This window comes from Gekko japonicus, unplaced genomic scaffold, assembly GCF_001447785.1.
Source record: "Gekko japonicus isolate JY-2015 unplaced genomic scaffold, Gekko_japonicus_V1.1 scaffold2173, whole genome shotgun sequence".
NCBI lineage: Eukaryota > Metazoa > Chordata > Lepidosauria > Squamata > Gekkonidae > Gekko > Gekko japonicus.
This window is the reverse complement of record NW_015172070.1, coordinates 57,119-82,000: the sequence shown is the minus strand read 5'-3', so window position 1 is coordinate 82,000 and position 24,882 is coordinate 57,119. Positions and strand designations below refer to the sequence as shown.

The 24,882-nt window shown below is 51.0% G+C and overlaps 1 protein-coding gene across 1 annotated transcript; it reads left to right on the top strand.

The window, feature by feature from the left end:
• Positions 1 to 21,667: 21,667 nt before the first annotated feature.
• Positions 21,668 to 23,473, top strand: LINGO3 (leucine rich repeat and Ig domain containing 3). The gene has a single exon (XM_015420849.1). The coding sequence runs from the start codon at positions 21,668 to 21,670 to the stop codon at positions 23,471 to 23,473; it is 1,806 nt and encodes a 601-aa protein (XP_015276335.1).
• The last annotated feature ends 1,409 nt before the right edge of the window (positions 23,474 to 24,882 follow it).

The window sequence follows — 24,882 nt, the reverse complement described above, 5'->3', positions numbered from 1 at the left end:
GATGTGATATTGTGTCCTGTGACGTCATAGCCTGTGATGTAACATTCAGGTAAAAATGAGTCTCTTCCATTCTTCCTGTTCCTGTGAGGTCAGTTCCTCTTACCAAAGATCAAATTTTAAATTTCCCACCTCACATCACTTCCCCTTGCCTTTGCCTTTTCCTTCCACCTGACATCACTTACCGGCTTCTGTATACATGTTCTGTACGACGTCGTACTAACCCCTGATTGTAATTATCTGTGCTAGTATAACTGGCTGCTATCTAGTTAAAAAAGGTAAAGGTTCCCTTGCTCGAAAGCCAGTCGAATCCGACTCTAGGGTTGCGGTGCTCATCTCCGTTTCAAAGCCGAAGAGCCAGCGCTGTCCGAAGACGTTTCCGTGGTCATGTGGCCGGCATGACTAAACACCAAGGCGCACGGAACGCTGTTACCTTCCCACCGCAGTGGTACCTATTTATCTACTTGCAATTTCTTGCTTTCGAACTGCTAGGTTGGCAGGAGCTGGAACTAGAGACAGGAGCTCACCCCGTCATGCGGCACACTTGGGTCTTCAACTGCTGAACTACCGACCGTCCACAGCATGCAGTTCAGCCTCTTAACCACTTGAGCCACCACATTCCTACAAAACCTCTCAAAATCCTCTTCTTAATCCCCTCTGAAAACCCACACGAGAACGCCAGCCAACAGGAGGCCTGTCCTTCTCACAACCTCCAACCAGCCTCTGGCCTTTACTGTCTTTGCAGGTGACAGGCAATCAGTTGTTCCTGGTCTCTATGATACACCATAAGAGAAACAAGCCCTCTGTAGCCTAGACTTCATTGTATACCATAGAGTCCACCTTCCAAAGCTGCCATTTCCTGCCTGGGAAGGGTAGCCCAGTCCCCATCCATCCATCCATCCAGGACCATTCAACTGAAAAGGATTGTCAGCTGGGCACTTGGCTGGAGCCACCTGGGGAGCAGCTGTTCTCCGTGGCCTCCATAAGTGTCTTGATTCTTGACCGATTGGGCATCAGAATTAACGCTGCAGATTTGTCATGGTCTCAGTAACAAGATGCTTACATGGCCAGTGGCACGCCAGACATCCAGAACGTAAAGCTTCCCGTCTTGTCAATGGCGTGGAGGCTCTGCCAGGCCACATCAGAGAGCAGTGCCGTCAGGCTCTTCTGCTTCCAGTACTAGTCCGTCGTTCCTAACCTTTTTTTTTTTTTTTAAATCCTCATCAAAATTAAAATAACTGTCCAGGAGGCAAAATGGGGAGTTACACTTTCTGCACCAATAACCTCCCCGTTGGAACCGAGGCTCTGACCAATGTGGAGTCTGCTTTGAACCAAAACAAATTTTGCTGCCAGAAATCACAGGATAATGGAATAGTAACGTGTAGAGGCGGTCATAAGGAATGAGGAGTTGGCTTTTCTGCTCCTGTCCAACCAAAGCAGCTGTTGCTTCTTGGACCCCAGGTGCTCCTCCTGAGCCCTTACCACCATCCTGCCATGCTCTGATGAGGAAGGTCCCTCCGCCCTTCCCTCGGCCCCTTCCAGATGGCTCCTTTGGAACCACCTGCTGGAGGAAACAATGGCATGCAGTCGTCTGCAACAGGTAGCTGTGGTACACACGGCGGGCAGTGCTGTGCAGCACAAGTGTGTCTGCCAACAGAACATCTGCTCCGCTGAAAACACATCTGAGTTTGTGTCTTCTGCTTCTAGCAACCAGCTACAAGGTTAACATTCTGACAATCTGTGTCTCTCTGGACCGTTTCCAATTGTCTCTGTTACAAAGGTGCTTGGGGGGGTCAACAGTGGGATGGCTTCTAATGTCCTGGCCCCACTGGTGGACCTCCTGATGGCACTGGTATTTCTGGCCACTGTGTGATACAGAGTGTTGGACTGGATGGGCCTTTGGCCTGATCCAACATTGGCATCTCTTATGTTCTTATGTTCTTAATCTGGCATCCCAAGGCATGCGGTCAAGGTTTTCCTTTTGCCCCCCCACCCCAAACACCCAAGCAGAATCCAGGGTGACTACCTGTGGGCCCAGGGGGTCTCTAGACTGGAAGTCTAGGAGGGAAATGGACATGCGATAAGACTTGGACGTGGAGTTTCAATCTTGGAAACAGGGAGAAGCATAGAGAGCTAGTTTGGTGTAGTGGTTAGGAGGAGTGTGGACTCTAATCTGGGAGAACCGGGTTTGATTCCCCACTTCTCCACATGCAGCTGCTGGTGTGACCTTGGGTCAGATACAAGTTCTCTCAGAACGCTCTAATCTGGGAGAACCGGGTTTGATTCCCCACTTCTCCACATGCAGCTGCTGGTGTGCTTTTGTGGGGAGGGAAAGGGATTGTAAACCGCTCTGAGACTCCTTCGGGTAGTGAAGGGCGGGGTATAAATCCAATCTCTTCTTCTTCTAGAAGCCGCTTCTGAACTTGGGGCCCTGCCGGGATTCTCTGAGAGGTACTTCTAGGCTGTTTGTTGTTCTGCTGTATTCTGCTTTTGTGTGTACGTATGTGATGGATTAGTAGCTTTGTTTTGAATTTAGATTTTTGTTGTTGCTGCTGTATCTTATTGATTCCAAAGGGCCTCTTGAGCACGAGAGAAGCAGGGTGAAAAAATAGGTCAGGTGTGCCAGCAGGGGCCAGCCAGCTGCCAGGGCACTGAGAATGAGGAGGGTAGAGGATACCCTGGTGGGCCCAGCAAATAGCCCGGGAGCCTCTTTTCCAGCAGCTTTGTTGAAGCTAAGCAGGGCTGTACCTGGATGGGAGAGTTGTGGGTGGTAAACATAAGAGATGAATTAGTTTTTAAAGAAGAGACAGGGGTAACCCATTGGGGCGTGAAAAGCCAGGCAGAAAGAGTGCGCCCTCCCAGTAGGTTGCCCAGGTTACTAAGATGTTCAAGGCAAGATCTGCTCGGCACGCTAGGTGCTGTACAGAACTGGGGGGGGGGACAGTCCGAAACGGTTTAGTGGTTTTCAGAAGATGAGGCGGTGTTTGGAGCAAAATCTCTTCTGTGGGAGAATACCTGGAAGGTGATTTAATAGCTGCCAAGCATGTGAAGAGGAGTGTGTTGTGGGGGTGGAGATGGGATGTGCGTTTGAGCATGGGGGAAGGGTGTCTCTTGAGCGAGGCTGGAGAAGGCCTGTGGAGCAATAGGGGATGCACAGACTCCTTGGCTTGGGGGAACATCCTGGAGCAAGCCGGCTGGCTGATGCATTCTGACAAATATCTCTCTCGTGTGTCTGCCCCCTGGAAAAATCTCCCCTAAACATTCCCCGTGGGCCAGAGCTCTCTTGGAGGCTTGTCTGTTCTTATCACTTGGCCATGTTCTCTTCATGCCCGTGAAGCACGTTGTCCAACCACCATTCTCCTTTCTTCTTCGCCTTTGGGTGTGTGGATCGTGTTTTGTTTCTCCCTCCCAAGAATCTCCAGTTTGTACACAGATAAGCCGTAGGCCTGTACGGGCATCATTCTGTTTTTGGAGCAAACATCTTGCCAAGGTGCCAGTTGCAGCATGCAGTCATTAAGATGGGGGGCCGCCCAGGGATGTGGTTTGGGTGGCAGAGGCGGGGAAGAGGCAAAGCCAGAAGCAGTGTGCTTGGAGTAGCACACTGATCCTGCCACTACTTCCAGATACAGACACCCCTTCCCTCCCAGTCCCCTTTATCCTCCAGCTGCTGTGTGACAGACCCACTTTGCCCCATACTCTGTGCATACGTTTCTCCCCACCCTCGCCGTCCCACCCCTTCTCACTGCCAATTTTAATCTGGCAGAGCGAGTAAGAATGCGACGCTGACAGCAGCCGTCTCGGGCTGTCTGGTATTAGAGAGAACAAAGAAGAGCCAGGTTGCAAATTGTGCAGGCAGTGTGGGACCCGCATACCTAATGATGAGCCACCGAGTCTGGGGGCTGCGGGGCTGGTGGGTGTAGGCAGTTGTCCTGCCTTGCTTGCCCGGCACTGTGTGGCGAGCGAAGGAGTCCCCCCCGGGCAGTGCGGCGAGATTCCCGTGTGCAAAAGGAGCTCTGTTTGCTTCTGAAGAGATGACAGAAGAGCCGAAGACCTAGAGATCGCTGGGAATCGCACGCTTTAGTCTTGGGACGGCGAGAGAATGCGGGGCACAAAAAAGCGCTCTGACCTCTCAGGCTTGCCACCCCCGGGCCTGGAAAGTTTTGAGCAAACCCGACTGGCTAGTGGTTGCATGGAAATGAGAGAGGCGTGCGATGCCCCTGGGGAGCGAGCCACGCTCCAGGAAATAAGGTGAGGAGCCTGGAGGTGGGGTCACCTACGATGTCTGTGTCAGTGTTTAATTTCTCAAACGCAAAATGTTGGAGCCCCAAGACTGCCTAGGCACTCTGCTCCCTAGCCTGGAACCCGTCGTCCTAAGATACGTGGACGCAGGGTCCTAGTGGCGAGGGTACCCACTGGAAGGCATTCTGGTTCGCATTGTTGTTCCTTTTCCCGGTGGAGGTTGAGTCCTGGCAGGGAACGCAGGTGTTGGTCTGAGGAACTGCTTGTTGCGTGCCAGGGAAACGGAGGTGCACCCACGTGCCGGAGACTGCATGCCTCGCGTCCCTGCCACTTGCAGGATGCAGCGAGGAGGAGGATCTGTGTGGGCCAAGGGTACTGCTGCATTATTGTGCAAACGCCACCATAATTTTTTGTTCTTGCACTGTCAGCTGTCAAGCTTTAGGGGCCGAACCCCAGAATACAAGAAAGGGCAGGTGACAGATCTCTCAAGGAATTCTCAGATGGACAATGTCTCAGTCAGGGCTCATGAAAAACGGGTAGCGAACACACCTTCAGAGTGGTTTCTCAGCAGCTCAGGGCTCATCTTAGTTCCTGGCGGTTTTAGCATTCCTTCCCTTCTTCATCAGGGCTCATGAAAAACGGGTAGCGAACATACCTTCAGAGTGGTTCTCAGCATCAGGGCTCATCTTAGTTCCTGGTGGTTTTAGCATTCCTTCCCTTCTTCGGGGAGTTGTGAAGTCCAGGCTTGAGCATTTCCCAAATGCAGAGAGACACACTTTTGTTTGGATCTGTCTATTCAGAAAGCAAAAAAAACAATTATTGCTTTTTTGGGGGGGTTGTGTCAGTGTTTTGTATTTTAATGTCATGGCTTTTTAAAAATACAGTTTGTTTCCCAGTATATGGCTTTAAAACAAAGCCCTTGTGATGAGTTTCCAGAGGGCTGATGTAAGGGTGTTCATGGCCTGTGTCTGCCACTGACCTGTTTCTGTCGTCCTCTTACAACAGGGACACTGGAGGGGGAGGAGGGGGCAACCCTGTGGCAGCTGAAGCATCTCTCATAGAGGGCGAATTGAAGGCTCGGGGTGGACGGACAGGAGGAGGCAATATCCTGGTCCCCTTATCCAGTCTGCGGATTTCAAATTTGTGTTCTCAGAAACCTGTTCAAGGGTAGAGAGGCTTCCCTCAGATTGCCTTTCAAATGAGATATTCTCACGCACCGTGCAGTCATGAGGGTGTGTGGTGGTCTTTCACGTGGAGGTTTCCTTGTGGTGTGGGGACTGAACTACAGTGTCGTCTCCCCCCCTCCCCCGAGTTTCCCCATGACACTGTTGTTTTCCCACACTTTCCTCATTTTTTCTGTGCCTTCCCAAATGACCCATTTAGAGAAAGCATGGCGGAGCAATGAGGAAACCGTGGCGAGAGAGTGGAGAGACAATGTCGCAGGGAAAATGGCTGCGATTTGGCACCAGAAATGTGGGGAAAGATTCCCTGGGGTGTGTTTCAAGGCCCAACTTGGACTGGGTCAGCAATGAGGCCCAGCTTGCACCTTTGTATGAATGGACCGTGTGCCTCACGTTATGTCCCAGGATCCTTTGCAGTCTGATAGGGCCCTTTGCGGGTGACTCAAATTGGGAAGAGTTCCGGGGAGGCAGAGACTTCAGACCCTTTCCCCATCAAATAGGGTAGAACATACTTATGAGAGCTGTGTGCGTGGAGGAGTGTGTGTGTGTACACCTGAATCCTCTGCATCTTGCAAGTGAATTGAAAGGTTACAAGCGGGGGTTTTCCCCAGTCCTCAGTGAAGGCCGTCCATGTTGGCGGGAGGCTTCTTCCTGGCTTGACCAAGACGTGAGGGGCAAGCCGGAGCATTCTCGAGCTTTCTCTCGTGAACATTGTGTGGGTGAGCAACAGGCAGAATTGTGCCAGGAGGGACAGTTGCGGGCTTCCGTTCTGTCTGCTTAAATCTTCCATTTTGAAGCTGGGGGCCGAATTAGCAGCTAGATCTATTTTTGTGTGTTTGATGTAACGGTAACGATTTTATCATTGCATTTTATGGATTATGTGTTGGATAGTTGCCTCAAGCATAGTTAGAAGAACAAGGACAGATCTTTTACAAAATTAAGGGGGGGGGAGGGCGGTGGCAGCAGTTAAGGCCTAGGACTGCACGTTGCCAAGAGAGACTGCAAGCCCTTCCAGATGCTTCCCGATGCCCGGGGACACCATCTAGCCTATTGGGATGGTGGTGCCTGAACCTAGGGTTGCCAGGTTCCGTCCCCCCCAGCAGGGGATGGAGAGGTGCAGAGTTGCCAGATCCAGGTTGGGAAACCTGGGGAGGACAGGGACCTCAGTGGGTTATAGTGCCATAACGTCCACCCTCCAAAGCATCAATTTTCTTTAGGGGAATTAATCTCTGTAGTCCAAAGACGAGCTGTAATTCTGGGGGATCTCCTGGCCCCACCTGGAGGCTGGCATCCCTACCTGGACCTGAGGGAGGGTGTCTTACAAGTCCCCCTTTGAGGCTGAAGGGCAGTTTCTGACCCCTGAGCCCAGACAGGGCAGGAGAGATATTGCCCCCATAGAACTGCCTTTGGGTTCAGAGACTATGATGACAGGACAAGAGGCCCAGTTTTGTAGCAAAGGAAGTGCAGCAGAGGGATGCTTGCACTGTCTCCCCCGGGTTGCCAACTCTGGGTTGGGAAATTCCTGGCGATTTTGGGATATGGAGACTGGGAAAGGTATGGTTTGGAGACTGCAGCAGGGTGTCATGCCATGCACCCCGTTCTCCAAAGCAACCGTTTTCTCCAGAGGAACTGATCTTTGTCATCAGGAAATTTTCAGCCACCACCAGGAGTTTGGCAACTGTATTGCTCCTTAGCAAGCACATTACTGCCCACAAGACAGATAAGAGTGGGCTTTGAGGCAAACAGTTCTTGTCCATTTAGCTGTCTTGTAAAGGAAGCCGATCTTCCCTTCAAGGCCTCTCTTTGGTCTTCAACAGACTTGGAAAAGTGGAAGGTCTTTCCTCGGGCATCCTGAGGATGAGGGTGCAGGAGACCTCTCAACGACCCTAGGGTTTCTTCCAGCACTTGGCCCGTGTCACCTGGACACTCAACAGGAATACCCACTCTTGTTCTTCTGGAGCAGGGAGGCAAAGGAAGCTGTCCTTGATGAGGCCATCTTGCCCAAGTAGAACAAAGAAGGTGGCTACTCCAGAACTGTTCCCTGCCCTTTTTTATCTTCACCATAAACCCTGGTGAGGTAGGTAAGGCTGAGCAGACAGAGGCTGGCCCAAGGTCACCCAAACTTATGGCATATTTATTTATTTAGTATTTTTCTAATTCTACTCTTTCTCCAACTATCTCAGGATGGCTTACATCCCTCTCCCCTCCTCCATTTCATCCTCACAACCACTCTGTGAGGTACTTTAGGCTGAGAGAGAGAGTGACTGGTCAAGGTCACCTAGTGAGCTTCATGACAGAGTGAGGATTTGAACCCTGGTTTTACCAGCGCCTACACCAGTTCCCCAACATGGTGCCCATGGGTGTCACGGCATCCACTGTCACCTTTCCTGTGCCTGCCAAATGTTTTTAAAGAGTGAGTAGGGCTAGGTGGGGCTATTGGTCATTGGAGATTTGATTGGCTGTGCAGATTTTTAAAAAGATTGCTTTGATAGTTGCCACCACAACAGAAGGATCTTCATGGTAAGATAGAAGGTAAGCGGTGTCAGCCATTTTGTGGCTTGCTCCACCTCCCGTGGAAGCCATTTTGTGGCTTGCTCCACCTTCTGTGGCAGCCATTTTGTGGCTGCACCCACCACACTGTGTCAGAGTTCCAAAGGGGCCCATATGCTCAGAAAGGTTGGATACCCCTGGCCTACACCAGGTGGGGATTTGAACAAAGGTTTCCCTAATCAAAGGCCTTCCCTCCAGACACCGCAACATACCAGCTGATCTGTCTGAAGACTTTCCTTCAGAATTAAACTGTGTGGTTTTCAGTTGGTCCTCACAGTGATGGTGTTGGATAAAGAGTGACATGTCCATCTATTTTAGCTTCTAATTAATTGAGGCTAGACACAGCCTTTACAAAGAATGTCCACCCCCTCACTCGTTGGGGCTTCCAAATCCCCTTTCTCTAATGGGGGTATGAGGCTATCTCCTAATGAAATTCCCGGCCATGTTTAGCCACTTGGTAAGTAACATGAGCTGTGGAATGTTCCATCCCAAAGAAAAGGGAATGGCATTGCTTTTTCCATTAAATATGACCCACGGCTGTATTTATGGAGTGGCCTTCGCAAAAAAGAATGAGGGGAAGGCCGGTGGATTGGCAGCCAGAATCGAGGGAGCTGTTAATATGGGGAGGCAGTTTGCTGAGGGGTGACATGATAAGGGAGGAGAGGCTAACGGTTCTGGGGAATGCTCAGTTTCTGGATTTAAAAACTAAATGGGGTTGGGCCTGAAGAGGAATTCTCACTCCAGTTCTGAAACTGTGAACTTGTATGCCTTTGTTTTTATTGAAGGAATTTTGCATTTTTCTGATGGGTCTCTCCCTTCGCGGGAACATATCCAGTCTGTGCTGAAAGCATTGCACTGGCTGCTGATAGCATATTCACTTCAAGGCGCTGCTTTTAAAGCCCTATATGGTCTGGGGCCTACGTACCTGAGGGACCACCTTTCCCCACATGTTCCCCAGAGAGCACTGCGGTTGGGGTCTTAAAACCATTTGGCCTTCCCTGGACCCAAAGATGCCAGGCTGGCCTTGGCCAGGGCCAGGGCCTTCTCAGTAGTGGCTCCGTACTGGTGGAATGAGCTCCCGGAAGACATCAGGGGCCTGCGAGACCTTTTACAGTTCCGCAGGGCCTGTAAAACGGAGCTTTTCCACCAGGCCTTTGATTAGGAGCCGTTTCTAACAACTGAACTGTGGCAAGGCCTGCTCTCTCTGGACTACCATCAGCAACCGGCGCCAGCCTGCATAAATGCTCTGATGAGCTGTTTACCAACTCTGACTGTACTCTTTTGTGACCATTCCACCATGCCCTAACTGGGATTTCTATGTAATATCATACTGCCTTCAAATACACGCTACTAGCACTACCGTGTTTCCCCGAAAATAAGACACTGTCTTATAAAATATTTTTTCTCAAGAAGACACACTAGGGCTTATACCACAAATGCATAGAAATCCTGCTAGGGCTTATTTTGGGGGTAGGTCTTATTTTCAGGGAAACAGGGTATGTTAACGGCATATGATCATTTATGACGTTTATAATTTATGTTTTTAATGTATTTTAACTTTTAATGTAAGCCGCCCTGAGCCTGCCTTGGCAGGGAGGGCGGGATATAAATTGAATTAGATAGATAGATAGATAGATAGATAGATAGATAGATAGATAGATAGATAGATAGATAGATCCTCTCAGGAACTTCTGAAAGTGTCCGCTGTGGTAATTTTCTGCAGGCCCAAGCATACCCCTACGAAAGGGAAGGTGGGTTGGGTGGATTATAAAAGCTACAAAGAAGACAAGAGTTGCTTTTAAATAGGTCCCTGTGGTACCATCAGACCCTGAGCGGGATTTTTTAAAAAATTCTGTGTGTGAGCGTAAGAGGAGGGGGAGTGAGGGAGAGAACGAAGGACTTGGAGGAATAAAATTGCTAATGATGTTTTTAAAACATGAATAATAAGCATGTCTTTAAATACACACCAGAAGCCGCCCTGACTGTCGGATATCAGAAGAGGGGCAGTGAAGGAGGCGGATGGGAGGGGGAGAACTTCAAAAGAGGGTTGTAGAGGTGCCTGCCCAGGAGGAGCGCAGTTGAAGGAGGACGTCAAAGGATAGTGCTTGAGAGCTTATTTACAAGTGGAAAAAAAGCAAGGAGTCATCCTGGCTGGCTGTGATTCACCGGAGAGCTCTTGGCAAACTTTACCTGGCATTTTAAAGTAAAGTTATGCACCTTAACAGAGAACTGGGAGGTAGCCAATTTAAAGGCAGAATGCAGGATCCAGGGAATTAATATTATTCAGATTAATTCGTCTCCCAGGTAAATAGGCTGAAGAACAGTCATCCTCCATCAGCATAGTTTCTGCTTAGGTTCGGTCGCCTCCGCACAGCAACGATTCCCCTGTAGCGTGCTGCTCACTGCCATCACAAATGCAGAGGCATTCCCAGCTGAAACACACCATCTATTACAGGGGTATGCTCCATTCTTTCTTCAGTACCCCCTTGTGCACAGCGTTTCCCCCTTCACTGTGTTGCTAAAGGGCTCCCCCCACCAATGATGGTAGCTGTGTTGGTAGTTTTATGATGCCTTAGCAATAATAGCAATTACTCGTTTTTTTAAAAAAAGATACAGAAATCCCATCGGTGGTGCAGCAGGGAGCTGGTGTTGGTGGAGGACACGAGTGAATGGTTCCAATTCAAAAAGGCATCCTTCCATGCCTGCACAGTGACTAACCCCACTTTGACTACCCTATTTCTGGAAAAGCCGTAACAAAGCTAGTTTGGGACGGCTTGCAGGGAAGCAGAGGAAGCTGTGGAGAATTGCACAATGGTACTGATGCTCTGTAAAACAAACAAACTCACTCCAGTTAGGGAGGTAAGGCAGCGCTAAATGTAGGGTTGCCAACCTCCAGGTGGGGGCTGGCGATCCCCTGGAATTACAAATGGTCTCCAGGCAACAGAGATTGGCTCCCCTGGAGAAAATGGCTGCTTTGGAAGGGGGACTGTGTGACATTATACCAGAGGCGTCGAACTCATTTGTAAGGAGGCCCGGATCTGACATAAATTTCACTTTGTCGGGCCAGGCCATGTGTGCCATAAAGGTAATGCCAGGTACCGGAGATATCTCTCCTTATATATAAAAGAGCTTTCGTGTGAGACATTCCACATGCCTCCCCAGCCTTTGGGGCCCTAGCCTGTCATTCAGGAGGGGGGCCAACCCCTGGCCGCATGGCCTCCCTCCGTCACCTCAGTCCCACCCACAGACCTGCCGGGCAGCCTCTCGCCCTCAGTCTGCGGGGAGCCACCATGCGGGATGGACGCTTCGGCGGCCGCACACGTCCGAGCCTCGCGCCAATCCTGCCACCCTCTCGCCATTCATCGTCGGGCAACACCGACTCCACTTGCCTGGATGCCCTGCCACTGGGCACGGCCTGCTGGCCTGACGGTGGTGGAGGCAGCCCGCAGGATGCCGCCACGCGGGCGGACACGGAGCCAGTGGCGGCCACTTCTGTCACCCCTCCACCCTGGAGTCTGCAGTGGGGGGAGAAGATGGGGACCGGGGGCCGATCCTCCTGCCGTCATGCCCATTGTCGCTGCCCAAAGCCCACTTCACCTCGCCGCCCGCCCTGCAGCCGCATGGGGCCTGGCATCCCGCTCGCCCGCAGAGTGCTCGATGCGGCCCCGACGCTACTGCCGCCCGGCCGGCCTCAGAGACAATGCCGACCCATTCCAGTGCCCCTCAAGCCTGCGGTCTCACCAGCGGGTGCCGCGCTGGCCTTCATTCCCCTCACAGACAACGTGTGGACCAACCCCCACATCAGATGGAGGGCCCTCACACCGCGGCCGCTCCACCCGCCACGCTGGCCCCTACAGCCCAGGACCAATGTGCGCCACTGGCCTGCAACCCGGCCGCCACCACCGTGCCATCAGGGTGGCCTGTGGTGGCGCCAGCCCGGAGGCCGCTGCCCGCACCTGCACCGGGACACCATCGCAACCTGTTCTGCCGCCACAGGGTTCCGCCGGCGTGGCCAGGCCGGGGCCACAGAGAGCTCTCACATCCTTCTAGCGTTCGTTGTCTTCGTCCTACATCGGGCCTTGCTCCTAGTAAACTGTATAAAGAACAGCAGCTGGTAAGCTCTGAGTTCATGTATCCTCACTACAAGGCCCCATTGCAAAGGAAGACCCATGTGTGCAGACAGGAGAGCCGGCTGGGCAGCCCTGAGCAAATGCTCGCACGCTGCTTGACAGCTGCTGCAGACGAGGTGGTTCTGCCATGCTGAAGCCACAATAGGAGTGGCTCCCCCCAAGCAGTCTTCTGTTCCTTCCCTTGCACTAGCTGCTCGTGGGCCACATAAGAGCTCTGGGCGGGCCGGTTCTAGCCCCTGGGCCTTATGTTGGACACCCTTGCATTATACCCTGCTGAGGTCCCTCCCCTCCCCAAACTCCACCTGCCCCAGTCTCCGCTCCCCAGATCTCCATGTATTCTCCAACTCAGAACTGGAGAAGGTTTGTTTCCAGAAACCTTCAGACTTCTTTGAGAAGAAGGTAGTTCTCAGTACCAAGCAGACCTCCCCATGCCCTGTCCCATCCCAGAGCTGCCCTCCCCTCCCCAGCTGAAACAACCCTGAAGCTTGCGTATGTTTATTTATTTAATTTATATACCGCCCTCCCCACAAAAGGGCTCAGGGTGGTTTACAACAATCTCAATATAATACCATTAAAAGAACAATTAAGGTAACAAAAACAGTAAAACCATAAAATATCATGCAAACAAGCTAGTGCCAATGCGAATTCAGCAGTACCGATATTAAGACCCAGGCCATTGGAGGGGAGATAGCCAGGAGGAAAAAGGAGCATCCGTCACTTCAACTGAAGTCCCGGTGGAAGAGCTTCGTCTTGCAGGCCCATCCTGCACTACTTTTGCATCCCTCTCTTTTCCTCTCCCCACCCCAGGGGTAAATTTAGGTTTCAAGCTGTTATCTGGGGCTGTTACTTGTCTAAAGAAGATAGTTCCAGACCAATAGTAATAGTAGCCTATAGCAGCAAAATAGGGGTCCAGTTGCACCCTAAAGACAAACAGCATGTATCCTAGCATAAGAACATAGGAGAAGCCAGTGTTGGATCAGGCCAATGGCCCATCCAGTCCAACACTCTGTCACACAGTAGCCAAAAATACCAGCATAAGCTTTCCTGAGTCAGAACTCGCATCATCTGATGCATGAACTCTTTGGCAGATGCATTGACATTCTGCTTTCTGGTTGTTTGTAGCTTTTAGTGTAAATGCATTCGCCTAATGGATGCACCCTGCATGCATCTTACGGTAGCGTATGACAGAATGAATTCTGTTACTTTTTAAAGTGCCACTGGACTCTTGTTGTGCTCTGATTAAAGAAATTTCAGACGACGAATCTTGATTTTTTTGAATCACCAAAATTAGCATAAATATGTACAAGAATAATACATTATTTCAGAAGTCAAAGCATTCCTTGTTTTGAGATGACTCATGCAACTACCATCTCTGTCTCAGAAGAAGCATTCCCTCCTGGGTGGGAGGAATGCCTCTTCTAAGAAAGTCCTGCCATCCGTAGACTTATGAGCATTTAAATTTAAATAATTTTAAAAGCACTGCTCAGTTAATTGGGGGTTCCCGTTTAATGGATTGAAAGGTTTGGAAATGATCAGTAGACTGAACACTACAGTCCTACTATTATCCCATTTTACAGATGAGGAAAATAAAGGCAGGGAGAGGGAGCACATTTCCATGAGCCCCCCCTAGTGAGTCTGGGGCTGAGCTAGGTACTCACCCAGCTCTTCCTTGCCGATTCCAGCTCTAGTGCAATGTATTATATAACACAGAGAGAGAGAGGACAACAAAATAGACAGGGAAATTAAATCGATGGGGGGGGATTCCCGCATCTCCCCTCCCCTCCGTAAAAATGGAGAAAACAAGTCCAATGTTATTTTTAGCTGTCTAAGGACAGGCCTTTGCATTTTTGCTCAAGGGTGAGCCGCTGCTGCTAATCCATAATCTACAAGGGATGGATTCCGCAATCTGTAGTTTTCTGAAGATAAAAAGCAGGCAAGGATATGTGTGTATATGTATATATTACAAACTGGAAGGAAAAGGAAATCCTCTTAGCTACGTGCTGCCCGCAGTGTGCTCAGGTTGCCCAGGGAGGGCACGAGACACACGTGCGTACACACACCCCCGGCCCTGCTCATGAGAAATCCCAATTAAAATCTCTTGCTCTCTCACGTCTGTATGCACTTCCCTCAGCCTGATCTTTAATATTGCGCAGGAAGCATTGGCCACTTTGCATAGAAACTTGGGCTGCTCCTGCATTGAGGTTTTTCTCCCCTTTGGCTTCTGGAGGGCTTGAGGGGGACATAACATCATGCTCTAATTGTCCCACACGCCTCGTCAACAGATGTGGTCTTGGGACTTCTGTGCTCAGGGACTTAATTCCCAAGGAATTGGGACTGTGGGGAGAGAAGGCTTAAGTCTTCCCAGGTGCTGTTTCCCCAGCCATAAATGACCCCAGGGAACGACTGTTTGTTCCACTGGGGACTCTTACATGTGGCCCATCAGTTCCTGTGTAGCCCCCAAGCGGGCAGATAGCAACCCTAAGGTTCCAGCTCAGGAAATTGCGCAGGAGGGGCTTCATCCCTTTCCCCCCTACGTGGCACAAGTCTATTCTGAGTAAAGACCACATGCCTGGGAAATTTGAGTCCCAGGCGTAGAATTCCCAGCCATGTCTGATCAATGACGCTTGGTGGCCACATGGATGTGTGGACTGGGCCTCAGTCACATACCCATTGGAAGCCTTGGGGGTGGAAAGTGCTGTCAAGTTGGAGCTGACGTGTTACTGCGACCTAGGGTTGCCAAGTCCTCACCTCATGAAGAGCGGGGGAGTCCAGCGCTGGTCTGGGAGTCCATGTGCGCGTGCAAAGCGCACGCGCGCCGCAGTTACGTCACCCGGAAGTGACGCAATCGTGTCAGGCACGTTGGGGGCGGGGCCACAATCATCTGAGGGAAAACCATAGAGCTTTCCCTCGGATGATTGTGGCCCTGCCCCCAACGTGCCCGACGTGATTGCATCACTTCCGGGTGACGTGCTGACGCCGGGCATGTCACATGCTTTGGGGGTGGGGTTCCCCCCGGGGCCCGATCCACCGCCGGCGGGTAACGGGCCTCTCGGGCGGGGGTTTCCCTGCCCCCCGGGGGGACTTGGCAAGCCTACTGCGACCCCACAGGGTTTCCCAGGCAAGAGACGTTCAGAGTTGGTTTGCCATTGCCGGTCTCTGGTCCTTTCCGCAAATGGATCTCACCCCTGGTTTTATCAGAGTTCAACTCGGGGCACAAAACCTTGCATTTATTCCTGGTTATAACAGCATCCATTTGTCCCGGGACAAGTGTGGGGCAAAACCGGGGTGACCTCAATGTAATGTGGGGGGAAAATAGGTAAAGGTTCCCTTGCTCGAAAGCCAGTCGAATCCGACTCTAGGGTTGCGGTGCTCATCTCCGTTTCAAAGCCGAAGAGCCAGCGCTGTCCGAAGACGTTTCCGTGGTCATGTGGCCGGCATGACTAGACACCAAGGGGCACGGAATTATCTCAAGGAATACCTTGAGATAATTACAGGAGTGAACTCGAGTGTAGTGTAGAACGTAAAAACACCCCAAGATAATTACAGGGGGGAACTCACTCACGTGTAGTGTAGAATGTAAGTTTGGGGACAGGGTCGAACCAGGATTTAAAGTCTAGTGCAGAAAGGACCTCTGTGTAGCAACCCTGGACTCCCTCGGTGGTCTCCCATCCGAGTGTGAACCAGGGCTGGCCCTGCTTAGCTTCTGAGATCTGACAGGATCCAGCTAGCCTGGGCCACCACTGGGGGCCTTAGATAAGCTGTAAGCTATTTGGGGCATTTTGAGGATTACTGAGATCACACTTGGTCTTCTAACAAATTAATTGAGGTCAGCAGGTGGGGAGCGAGGGCTTAAGATGGGTTGCAGGGTGCAGCAGGGCTGTGGCTACTATTTTCTTTCCTTGTGTAGGGTTTAAGAAGATTGACCAGAGATGGAGATGATCTTGGCTTTTGTACCTTCACAGGGAGCTGCGGTGGCTCAAGTGGTTAAGACGCTAAACTGCAGGCTGTGAAAGGTCGGTAGTTCAGCAGTTCAAGGCCCAGGTTGCCGCATGACGGAGTGAGCTCCCGTCTCTAGTTCCAGCTCCTGCCAACCTAGCAGTTCGAAAGCAAGAAATTGCAAGTAGTTAAATAGGTACCACTTCGGTGGGAAGGGAACAGCGTTCCGTGCGCCTTGGTGTTTAGTCATGCAGGCCACATGACCACGGAAACGTCTTCGGACAGCGCTGGCTCTTCGGCTTTGAAACGGAGATGAGCTCCGCAACCCTAGAGTCGGATTCGACTGGCTTTCGAGCAAGGGAACCTTTACCTTTACCTTTTGTACCTTCACATAGTTGCAGTAAAAAAAAATGCAGGGGAAAAAACCCTGTAGCTCTTGTCACCTCTGTGCAAAACGTGACATCTTATCAGAAACACCCCTGGAGTTTTGTTGTTTCTCCCGTACTTCTGCAGACCAAAACAGGAAGGTGTCAAAATGAAAAGTGGGTCCCAGTTTGCACCAGGGTTAGGATCCTGGATAGTGTTGTCAACTCTAGGTTGGGAAATACATGGAGATTTGGGGGATGGAACCTGGAGAGGTCATGGCTGGTGGAGAGGAGAGACCTCCGTTGGTCTATAGTGCCACAGAGTCCACCCTCCAAAGCAGCCATTTTCTCCGCAAGGGACTGATCTCTGTCATCCGGGGATGAGTTGTAATAGTGGGGGATCTCTGGGCTGCACCTGGAAGTTGGCAACTCTAATCCTGGATCTAAAAGATTGGGAAGAGGGCTCCACCGGCTACTGAAAGGGGGACTCTGAGAGAGGCCTGAAGAAAAGGAGAGAGAGATGGGAAGGTGCTCCAGGCATAATCAGGCAGGAACTCCCTTCGAAGCTCTGCCCCCCTTCTCTTTGCTTTCACCCCTTCTTATGTAGTAGCCAACCATTTCCTTCTCCCAGTTTGGCACTTCCTAGGCTTGTCTTGAGCTGCGGTGGCTCAAGTGGTTAAGACGCCGAACTGCAGGCTGTGGAAGGTCAGTAGTTCAGCAGTTCGAGACCCGGGTGCCGCAAGATGGGGTGAGCTCCCGTCTCTAGTTCCAGCTCCTGCCAACCTAGCAGTTCGAAAGCAAGAAATTGCAAGTAGATAAATAGGTACCACTTCGGTGGGAAGGTAACAGCGTTCCGTGCGCCTCGGTGTTTAGTCATGCCGGCCACATGACCACGGAAACGTCTTCGGACAGCGCTGGCTCTTCGGCTTTGAAACGGAGATGAGCACCGCAACCCTAGAGTCGGATTCGACTGGCTTTCAAGCAAGGGAACCTTTACCTTTACCTTTTTTAGGCTTGTCTTGGAACTGTCTTTCCTCCAGAGCCACAATGTTAATGCTAATGACACACACATACACACACACACTTAATTCTTATTGCAAAACGATGCTATTATCCTGCCATTGCATCGGCGGAAAAAGCTGCTGAAGTTGGAAGAAGGTTTCTTAGGCTAGAGGAAGGATTGGAAAAAAACTGTGCTGAGTAGAGTGGCAGGCAGCAGACTGTTACTAAAAATGTAATGGATTATTTTGACTTGTAATGATGTTAGGGTTTCGGTAACTGTGAATGATTCACTGCCCAGTTTCTCCCCCCGCCCCCCTTCTCCCACTGACTTTTACCGAAGTACCGTAGGATCAGTATATATTTAGAAACTTCTGTTTTAAAAAGTGGGGGGAAAGCAAACGTAATGATGGGAGTGGAAAGTGCTGTCAAGTCACAGCTGACCTGTAGTGACCCCCCATAGGGTTTTCAAGACGGAGATGTCCTGAGGTGGTTTGCCATTGCCTGCCTCTGCATCGCGAACCTGGTATTCCTTGGAGGTCTCCCAGCGTGGTGTGGTGGTTAAGAGCAGTGGGCTCCAATCTGGAGAACCAGGTTTGATTCCCCACTCCTCCATAGGAAGCCTGCTGGGTGACCTTGGGCCAGTCACAGTTTCTCTCAGAACTCTCTCAGCCCCACCTACCTCACAAGGGGCCTGTTGTGGGGAGAGGACAGGAAGGCAATTGTAAGCCAGTCTGGTGTAGTGGTTAGGAGTGCGGACTCTAATCTGGGAGAACCGGGTTTGATTCCCCACATCTCCACATGCAACTGCTGGTGTGACCTTGGGTCAGTTACAAGTTCTCTCAGAGCTGTTCTCTCACAAGCAGTTCTTGAGAGAGCTCTCTCAGCCCCACTTACCTCACGGGGTGTCTGTTGTGGGGAGGGGGAAGGGAAAGGAGATTGCAAGCCCCTCTGAGACTCCTTTGGGTAGTTAAGGGCGGGGTATAAATCCAATCTCTTCTTCTTCTAAGCCACTTTGAGACTCCTTAACGTAGAACAAAGAGGGGTGTAAAAACCTGCTCTTCAACCCTGCTTGGCTTCCGAGATCTGACAAGATTGGGCTAGGTTGAGTGATCCAGGTCAGGGCGCAAAAGTAATAGCAGCTGGTAAAAACAAAAGTCTGTCTGAATAGGCTTGCAGTTCTAGGTGGGAGGGGGGCTTTCTATAGGGGCTTGGTCTGCCCTTGCCTGCTGCAGGTCTCATGGGGGGGGAATGAAAGCAGCCCCCCCCGCCAACAAATAATGCTTGAATGAAATTAAAAGGTACGGCTGCCGCCTCCACAGCAGCTTTTTCGGCTTCAAGGATTAGTCGATAATGTTCATCTAGAGTCAAATAACATTTGTCTGGTCAAGTGGCCAGCCTATGAACCTTAGCTGAATTGCGGTAGTCGGTGATGTGTAGAAACCTCACCTTGAGACTTGGGGAGACACTGTTGCCACTCAGAATAGACCAAGGGTCTGACTGCTGCAGGGCTGCATTTTGACTCGCGGCTTCGCCCGATTTCCCCCGCAGTTTCGTGATTTGGAGGAGCATGAAACTGCGGAGGAAATCGGGCGAAGCCGCGGGTCAAATGCAGCCCCGCGGCTTCGGGTGTGAAATTGACCAGTAGTATCGGGGCAAACAGCGGCGCAACATCGAGGCAGCTCTAGTGCGAAATCAGCCTCTGTATAAAGACAGCTTCAAATGTATTGTGATTACGCTTGCCAACTTCCGGGTAGGGCGTGGAGTTCTCCCAGAATCACAACTGATCTCCAGACTACAGAGATGAGTTCCTGTGGAGAAAATGGCGGCTTGAGTGGGTGGACTCCAGGGTGTCATAGCCCCACCAGTGTCCCCTCTAAGCTGAGTTAGTGTGAGCTAGCTCACAGTTTTTTAGCCTCCAGCTCACACACTTTTGTCTCAGCTCAGGAAGGGATGGCTCCAGAGCAAACTCATTTATGCAGTAGCCCAATCGCTCACTCACAACTTTAATGCCAGTAGCTCACAGAGTAGAATTTTTGCTCACAAGACTCCACAGCTTAGAGGGAGCATTGATCCCCACAGAGCTCCCTTCTCTCCCCAAACCCTGCCCTCCCCCAGGCTCTATTGGGTGTCGTAAATAAGAAGCGGGAGACTGACCAGTTATGAAGGTACACAGAGAGTTTATATAGTTATAAAGGTGAATATATACAGAGATATTTACAGGCTATTGAACAGCATGTCACACCTTAGTCTATGACAACTAAGTCCCCATCCAGCTTACTAAACGGATAGCTATTATGCTAAACCCCAGCCAATCTCTAACAGGGTGATGCAATCACTAGCTCTAACAAGCCCTAAAGAGCAACACCTGCTAGAAAACACCTGGCTGTAATTACATGACTACCAGCATGACAGCTAGGTCTGACAAACAGATCAAACTGATCTATAGTAACTGCTTGCTACCTCTATCACTCTGACATATCTCTCAATAGGCTCCGCCCCCAAATCTCCAGCAATTTCCCAACCCAGAGTTGGCAAGCCAAATGTGGCCTGGGTGCATTTTTAAGTGTATCAATATTTAAATATTTTTTTTCAATTCCATCTTTCTGGTTGTTCCCAACGGCCTTGTGAGTCTGATCAGTTGTTCCACTTCAGTTTGGGAAATTCTTGAAGACTTGGGGGGGGGGCAGTGCCCGGGGACTTCAGTTTGGGAAATTCTTGAAGACTTACGGGGGGCCGTGCCCGGGGAGGTTTGAATTTGGGGAGGGGAGGGAGCCCAGTGAGGATACGATGCCATAGGGTTCACCCTCTGAAGCTGCCATGGCCTCCGGGGGGAACTGATCTCTGTAGTCTGGAGCGATGCCCCCTCTAAGCTGTGGAGTCTTGTGAGCAAAAATTCTACTTTGTGAGCTACTGGCATTAAAGTTGTGAGGGAGCGATTTGGTGACCGTGTAAATTGGTTTGCTCTGGAGCCATCCTTCCTGGGCTAAGCCAAAAATGTGTGAGCCAGAGGCTAGCTCACACTAACTCAGCTTAGAGAGAACACTGGTCTGGAGCCAGTTTGGTGTGAGAGTTTGGTGTCATGGTTAAGTGCGCAGACTCTAATCTGGGAGAACCAGGTTTGATTCCCCCCTCCTCCACTTGCAGCTGCTGGATGACCTTGGGCAAGCCATAGTTCTGACAAGAGCTGTCCTTGAAAGGGCAGTTCTTGAAAGAGCTCCCTCAGCCCCACCTACCTCACTGGGTGTCTGTTGTGGGGAGGGGAAGGGAAAGGAGTTTGTCAGCCGCTCTGAGACTCCCAAGTGAAGGGCGGGGTATAAATCCAATCTCCTCTTCTTGTAATTCTAGGAGAATTCCACCCCCCACCTGGAAGCTGGCAACCCTAACTTCAGTTGTGAATCCTTTTGGGGGACACAACTCTCTTTTTCTTCATGTTTTCAGGGGCCCACTGGAGCTGGGGCGGGGCAAGATCCAAATAACTCTTGCCACAGTTGTGTTGCCTGGAGCTTGTGTTGAACTGAGCACAAGTGGCATGTAGTCTTTTATGTTAATGTTCTCCATTCATTGCAGGACTCCCAGCGGAATGTCGGCTACGGAGAGGCTAGGAAAAGAAGGACCCAGGTGATACCTACAGCACCATTCTGCCAAACCTGTGATTCTCTGGATATGTTTTGCAAAAGAAGCTCTTATATGTTGTTGGCTTTGAAACCAGAGAGACCTTGCCGGGTCCTAGTGTTATCATGCCCTGTCCTGGATAGCCCAGGATAGCCCAGTCTTGAAAGCTAAGCTGGGTCGGCCCTGGTTAGTATTTGGATGAGAGACCACCGGGGAATATGAGCGCTGCTGTGCAGAGGCAGGCAATGGCAGACCACCTCTGAATGTCTCTTGCCTAGAAGACCCCCCCGGGTCGCCATAAGTTGGTTGTGACCAGTGTTCCCTCTAAGCTGAGTTAGTGTGAGCTAGCTCACAGTTTTTTTAGCCTCCAGCGCACACGTTTTTGCCTTCGCTCAGGAAGGAGGGCTCCAGAGCAAACTGATTTATGCAGTAGCCAAATGGCTCGCTCACAACTTTAATGCCAGCAGCTCACAAAGTAGCATTTCTGCTCACAGGACTCCACAGCTTAGCGGGAACATTGGTTGTGACTCGATGGCAAAAAAAAAGTTATCATAAACTGGTTTTAAGTGGCTGTCTTCCCCCCCCCCCCTTTCTCTCTCTGTCTTTCAGGTGTGTGAGAAAATGGTAGTGCAGCCGTGAGACAATGCACCACACAATGACATGTTGTCTTCTGGTCCTGGTCCTCCATTGTGTTCTCCTCAGCACTGCCCCGGTTGCCGCTTGCCCAGCTCGTTGTGAGTGCGTCCCTCAGATCAAGTCGGTCATCTGCCATCGCAAGCGCTTCACCTCTATACCTGAGGGGATACCGACTGAAACGAAGATCCTGGAGCTCAACAAAAACCGCATACGCTGCCTGAATTCAGGGGACTTGTCCCCGTACCCTCTGCTGGAGGAGCTAGACTTCAGTGAGAACGTCATCACGAATGTGGAACCAGGGGCTTTCAGTAACCTCCTGAACCTGCAGACCCTGCGGTTGCGTGGCAATCAGCTCAAGCTGATCCCGATGGGTGTCTTCAACAAACTAGCCAATCTCACTCTTCTGGACATAAGTGAGAACAAACTGGTCATCCTTTTGGACTACATGTTTCAAGACCTGAGGAATCTGAAGAACCTGGAGGTGGGAGACAATGACTTGGTGTATATTTCCCGAAAGGCTTTCTCTGGCCTAGTCAGCCTTCAGCAGCTGACCATAGAGAAATGTAACCTGACCGGCATATCTGCCGAATCTCTCTCACGCCTCCAAAACCTAGAGGTCCTCCGCCTCCGACACCTCAGCATCGCCTCAGTGGACGATCAGAACTTTAAGAAGCTTTATAACCTTTGGCAGCTGGAGATTGAGAACTTGCCGCTCCTAGAGGACGTTTCCCCAAACGGCTTCCAGGGATTAAACCTCACGTTCCTTTCCATAACGTACACCAATATCACAGTGGTGCCCACAGCTGCCTTGAGGAACTTGGTGCATCTCATGTACCTTAACTTATCCTACAACCCCATCAGCACTGTGGCCAAGGGGGCTTTCAAGGATCTAATACGGCTTAGAGAGCTCCACATGGTGGGTGCCCTTTTGGTCTCGGTCGAACCTCAGGCGCTGTTTGGCTTGAGGCAGCTTCGCCTCGTCAACCTGTCCAACAACTTCCTGTCCACTTTGGAAGAAAGCACCTTCCACTCTGTGAACACGCTGGAAACGCTCCGAGTAGACCGGAACCCTTTAGTGTGCGACTGCCGTCTCCTCTGGATCCTTCAGCGCCGCAAGACGCTGAACTTTGACGGACAACCGCCGATGTGCTCCTCGCCGCCTGAGATACAGGGCAACGCCCTGCAAGATTTCCCAGACTCTGTCCTCTTTGAATACTTCACTTGCCAAAAGCCTCAAATAAGGGACCGAAAGCTCCAGCACATTACCGCTTACGAGGGGCAGTCGGTGTCCTTTCTCTGCCGGGCTGATGGGGAGCCCCTCCCATCGATTATCTGGGTGTCCCCTCAGCACAGAATGATCACCACCAAGAGTGCTGGGCGAGCCACCGTCCTGCCGAGTGGGACGTTAGAAATCCGCTACGCCCAGGTCCAAGACAGTGGCACCTACATTTGCATTGCCAGTAACGCGGGGGGCAACGACACATACTTTGCCACATTGACGGTCAAGGGGCACTCCGTCGATGGCTCCCTCTATGCAAACAGGACCTTGTACCTCAGTGAGTTCAACGACACTTTCCACAACGACACGCACGTCTTCTTAAAGTTCACGTTGGACCTCAAAACCATCTTGGTGTCCACGGCCATGGGCTGCATCACCTTCCTGGGCGTGGTCCTCTTTTGCTTCCTCCTCCTTTTTGTCTGGAGCCGGGGGCGCGGGCAGCATAAGAACAACTTCTCTGTGGAATACTCTTTCCGCAAGGTGGATGGCCCAACCACCACAGCAGGCCAGGGGGGCGCCAGGAAGTTCAATATGAAGATGATTTAATGATCTAGGGACGGGTGGGAGTGGGATAGTCTCTAAATGTGCCATCTGCTGTTAACAAGACAGGTTGAGGCAGGGTTGGGGGGTGGAGGGGGGATTTTAGTAGCCACCTGGGGCTACTGGGGAGTCTTTTCTACGAGGGCCCAAGTTGGTAACACAGTCGGCTCTTTTTGTAGCAGGAACTCCTTTGCATATTAGGCCACACACCCCTAATGTAGCCAATCCTCCAAGAGCTTACAGAGCTCTTTTTACAGGAGCTACTGTAATCTCTTGGAGGATTGGCCACATTAGGGGGTGTGTCACTTAATATGCAAATGAGTACCTGCTACAAAAAGAGCCCTGCAACGGTGACCACAGGGGATGCTGTTCCTCCGTCAATACAGTTCAACTTCAAGGGCTCAGAGGTGGGCAGTGAATTTGCGGGTTCACCTCCCTGATCTTGCCAGAGAAACTAACGTAGCAGAAGCATTCCCCCAGGGATAGCCTTGGCTGTTTTCCTGGAGGTTTCTCTCCTATTACGGACACGTCTCCTGTGCTCTCTGAACTACATGATAACTGTGCTTCCATTGCCCCGAATTCCTCTAGTACCAATGAGGCATGCGCACACACTACTTGTGGTTTTGAAGTCCTCACACTGTAGCTTTTCTCCTTCTTCTTTTTTTTTTTGGTATCAACTATGCATATCTCGAATAATGAGAGCATCCATTATGGTTGGGCTTTGAAGAACCTCATGTTGTTGTCTTATTTTTTTTTAGTGACTGTTTTGGAAAATCTAGTGTGTGGGTTCCTTTTTTAAACGGTTTTATAAGCACTCCCGACGGACGTCTTCCTGTATAGCCGAGGATTCCGGGGCAGCTTGGCTACTTGTCCCTTTGAATGCGATCCAGTGATGTGAATGCTTGCTGGGGAGATGTAGTGCCTTTGAGTCCTTTCTAGTCTTTTTAATAAGGGATTCCAGCAAATGTTTGTCCTACCTGCCCAAAGCAATAATCTGCTTATTCCACTCAGACATGTTGAGTTGAACACAGGGTCCTGGAAGTGGCAGTTCATAGGGACAGGTGAACCCTTCTAATTACCAGTGGCCCAAATGGAATGACGACACTGGGAGAGTGTTGACTCCTTCCCTCCGCCGTGGGTGTGCACGCAAAGCAGGCTCACATGCTGGGTACACTTGCTAGGAAGAAGAAGAAGAAAAGAGATTGGATTTCTACCCCGCCCTTCACTACCCAAAGGAGTCTCAGAGCAGCTTACAAACTCCTTTCCCTTCCCCTCCCCACAACAGACACCCTGTGAGGTGGGTGGGGCCGAGAGAGCTGTTTTCGAGAACTGCTCTTTCAAGAACAGCTCTGCCAGAACTATGTCTTGCCCAAGGTCACCCAGCAGGTGCAAGTGGAGGAGTGGGGAATCAAACC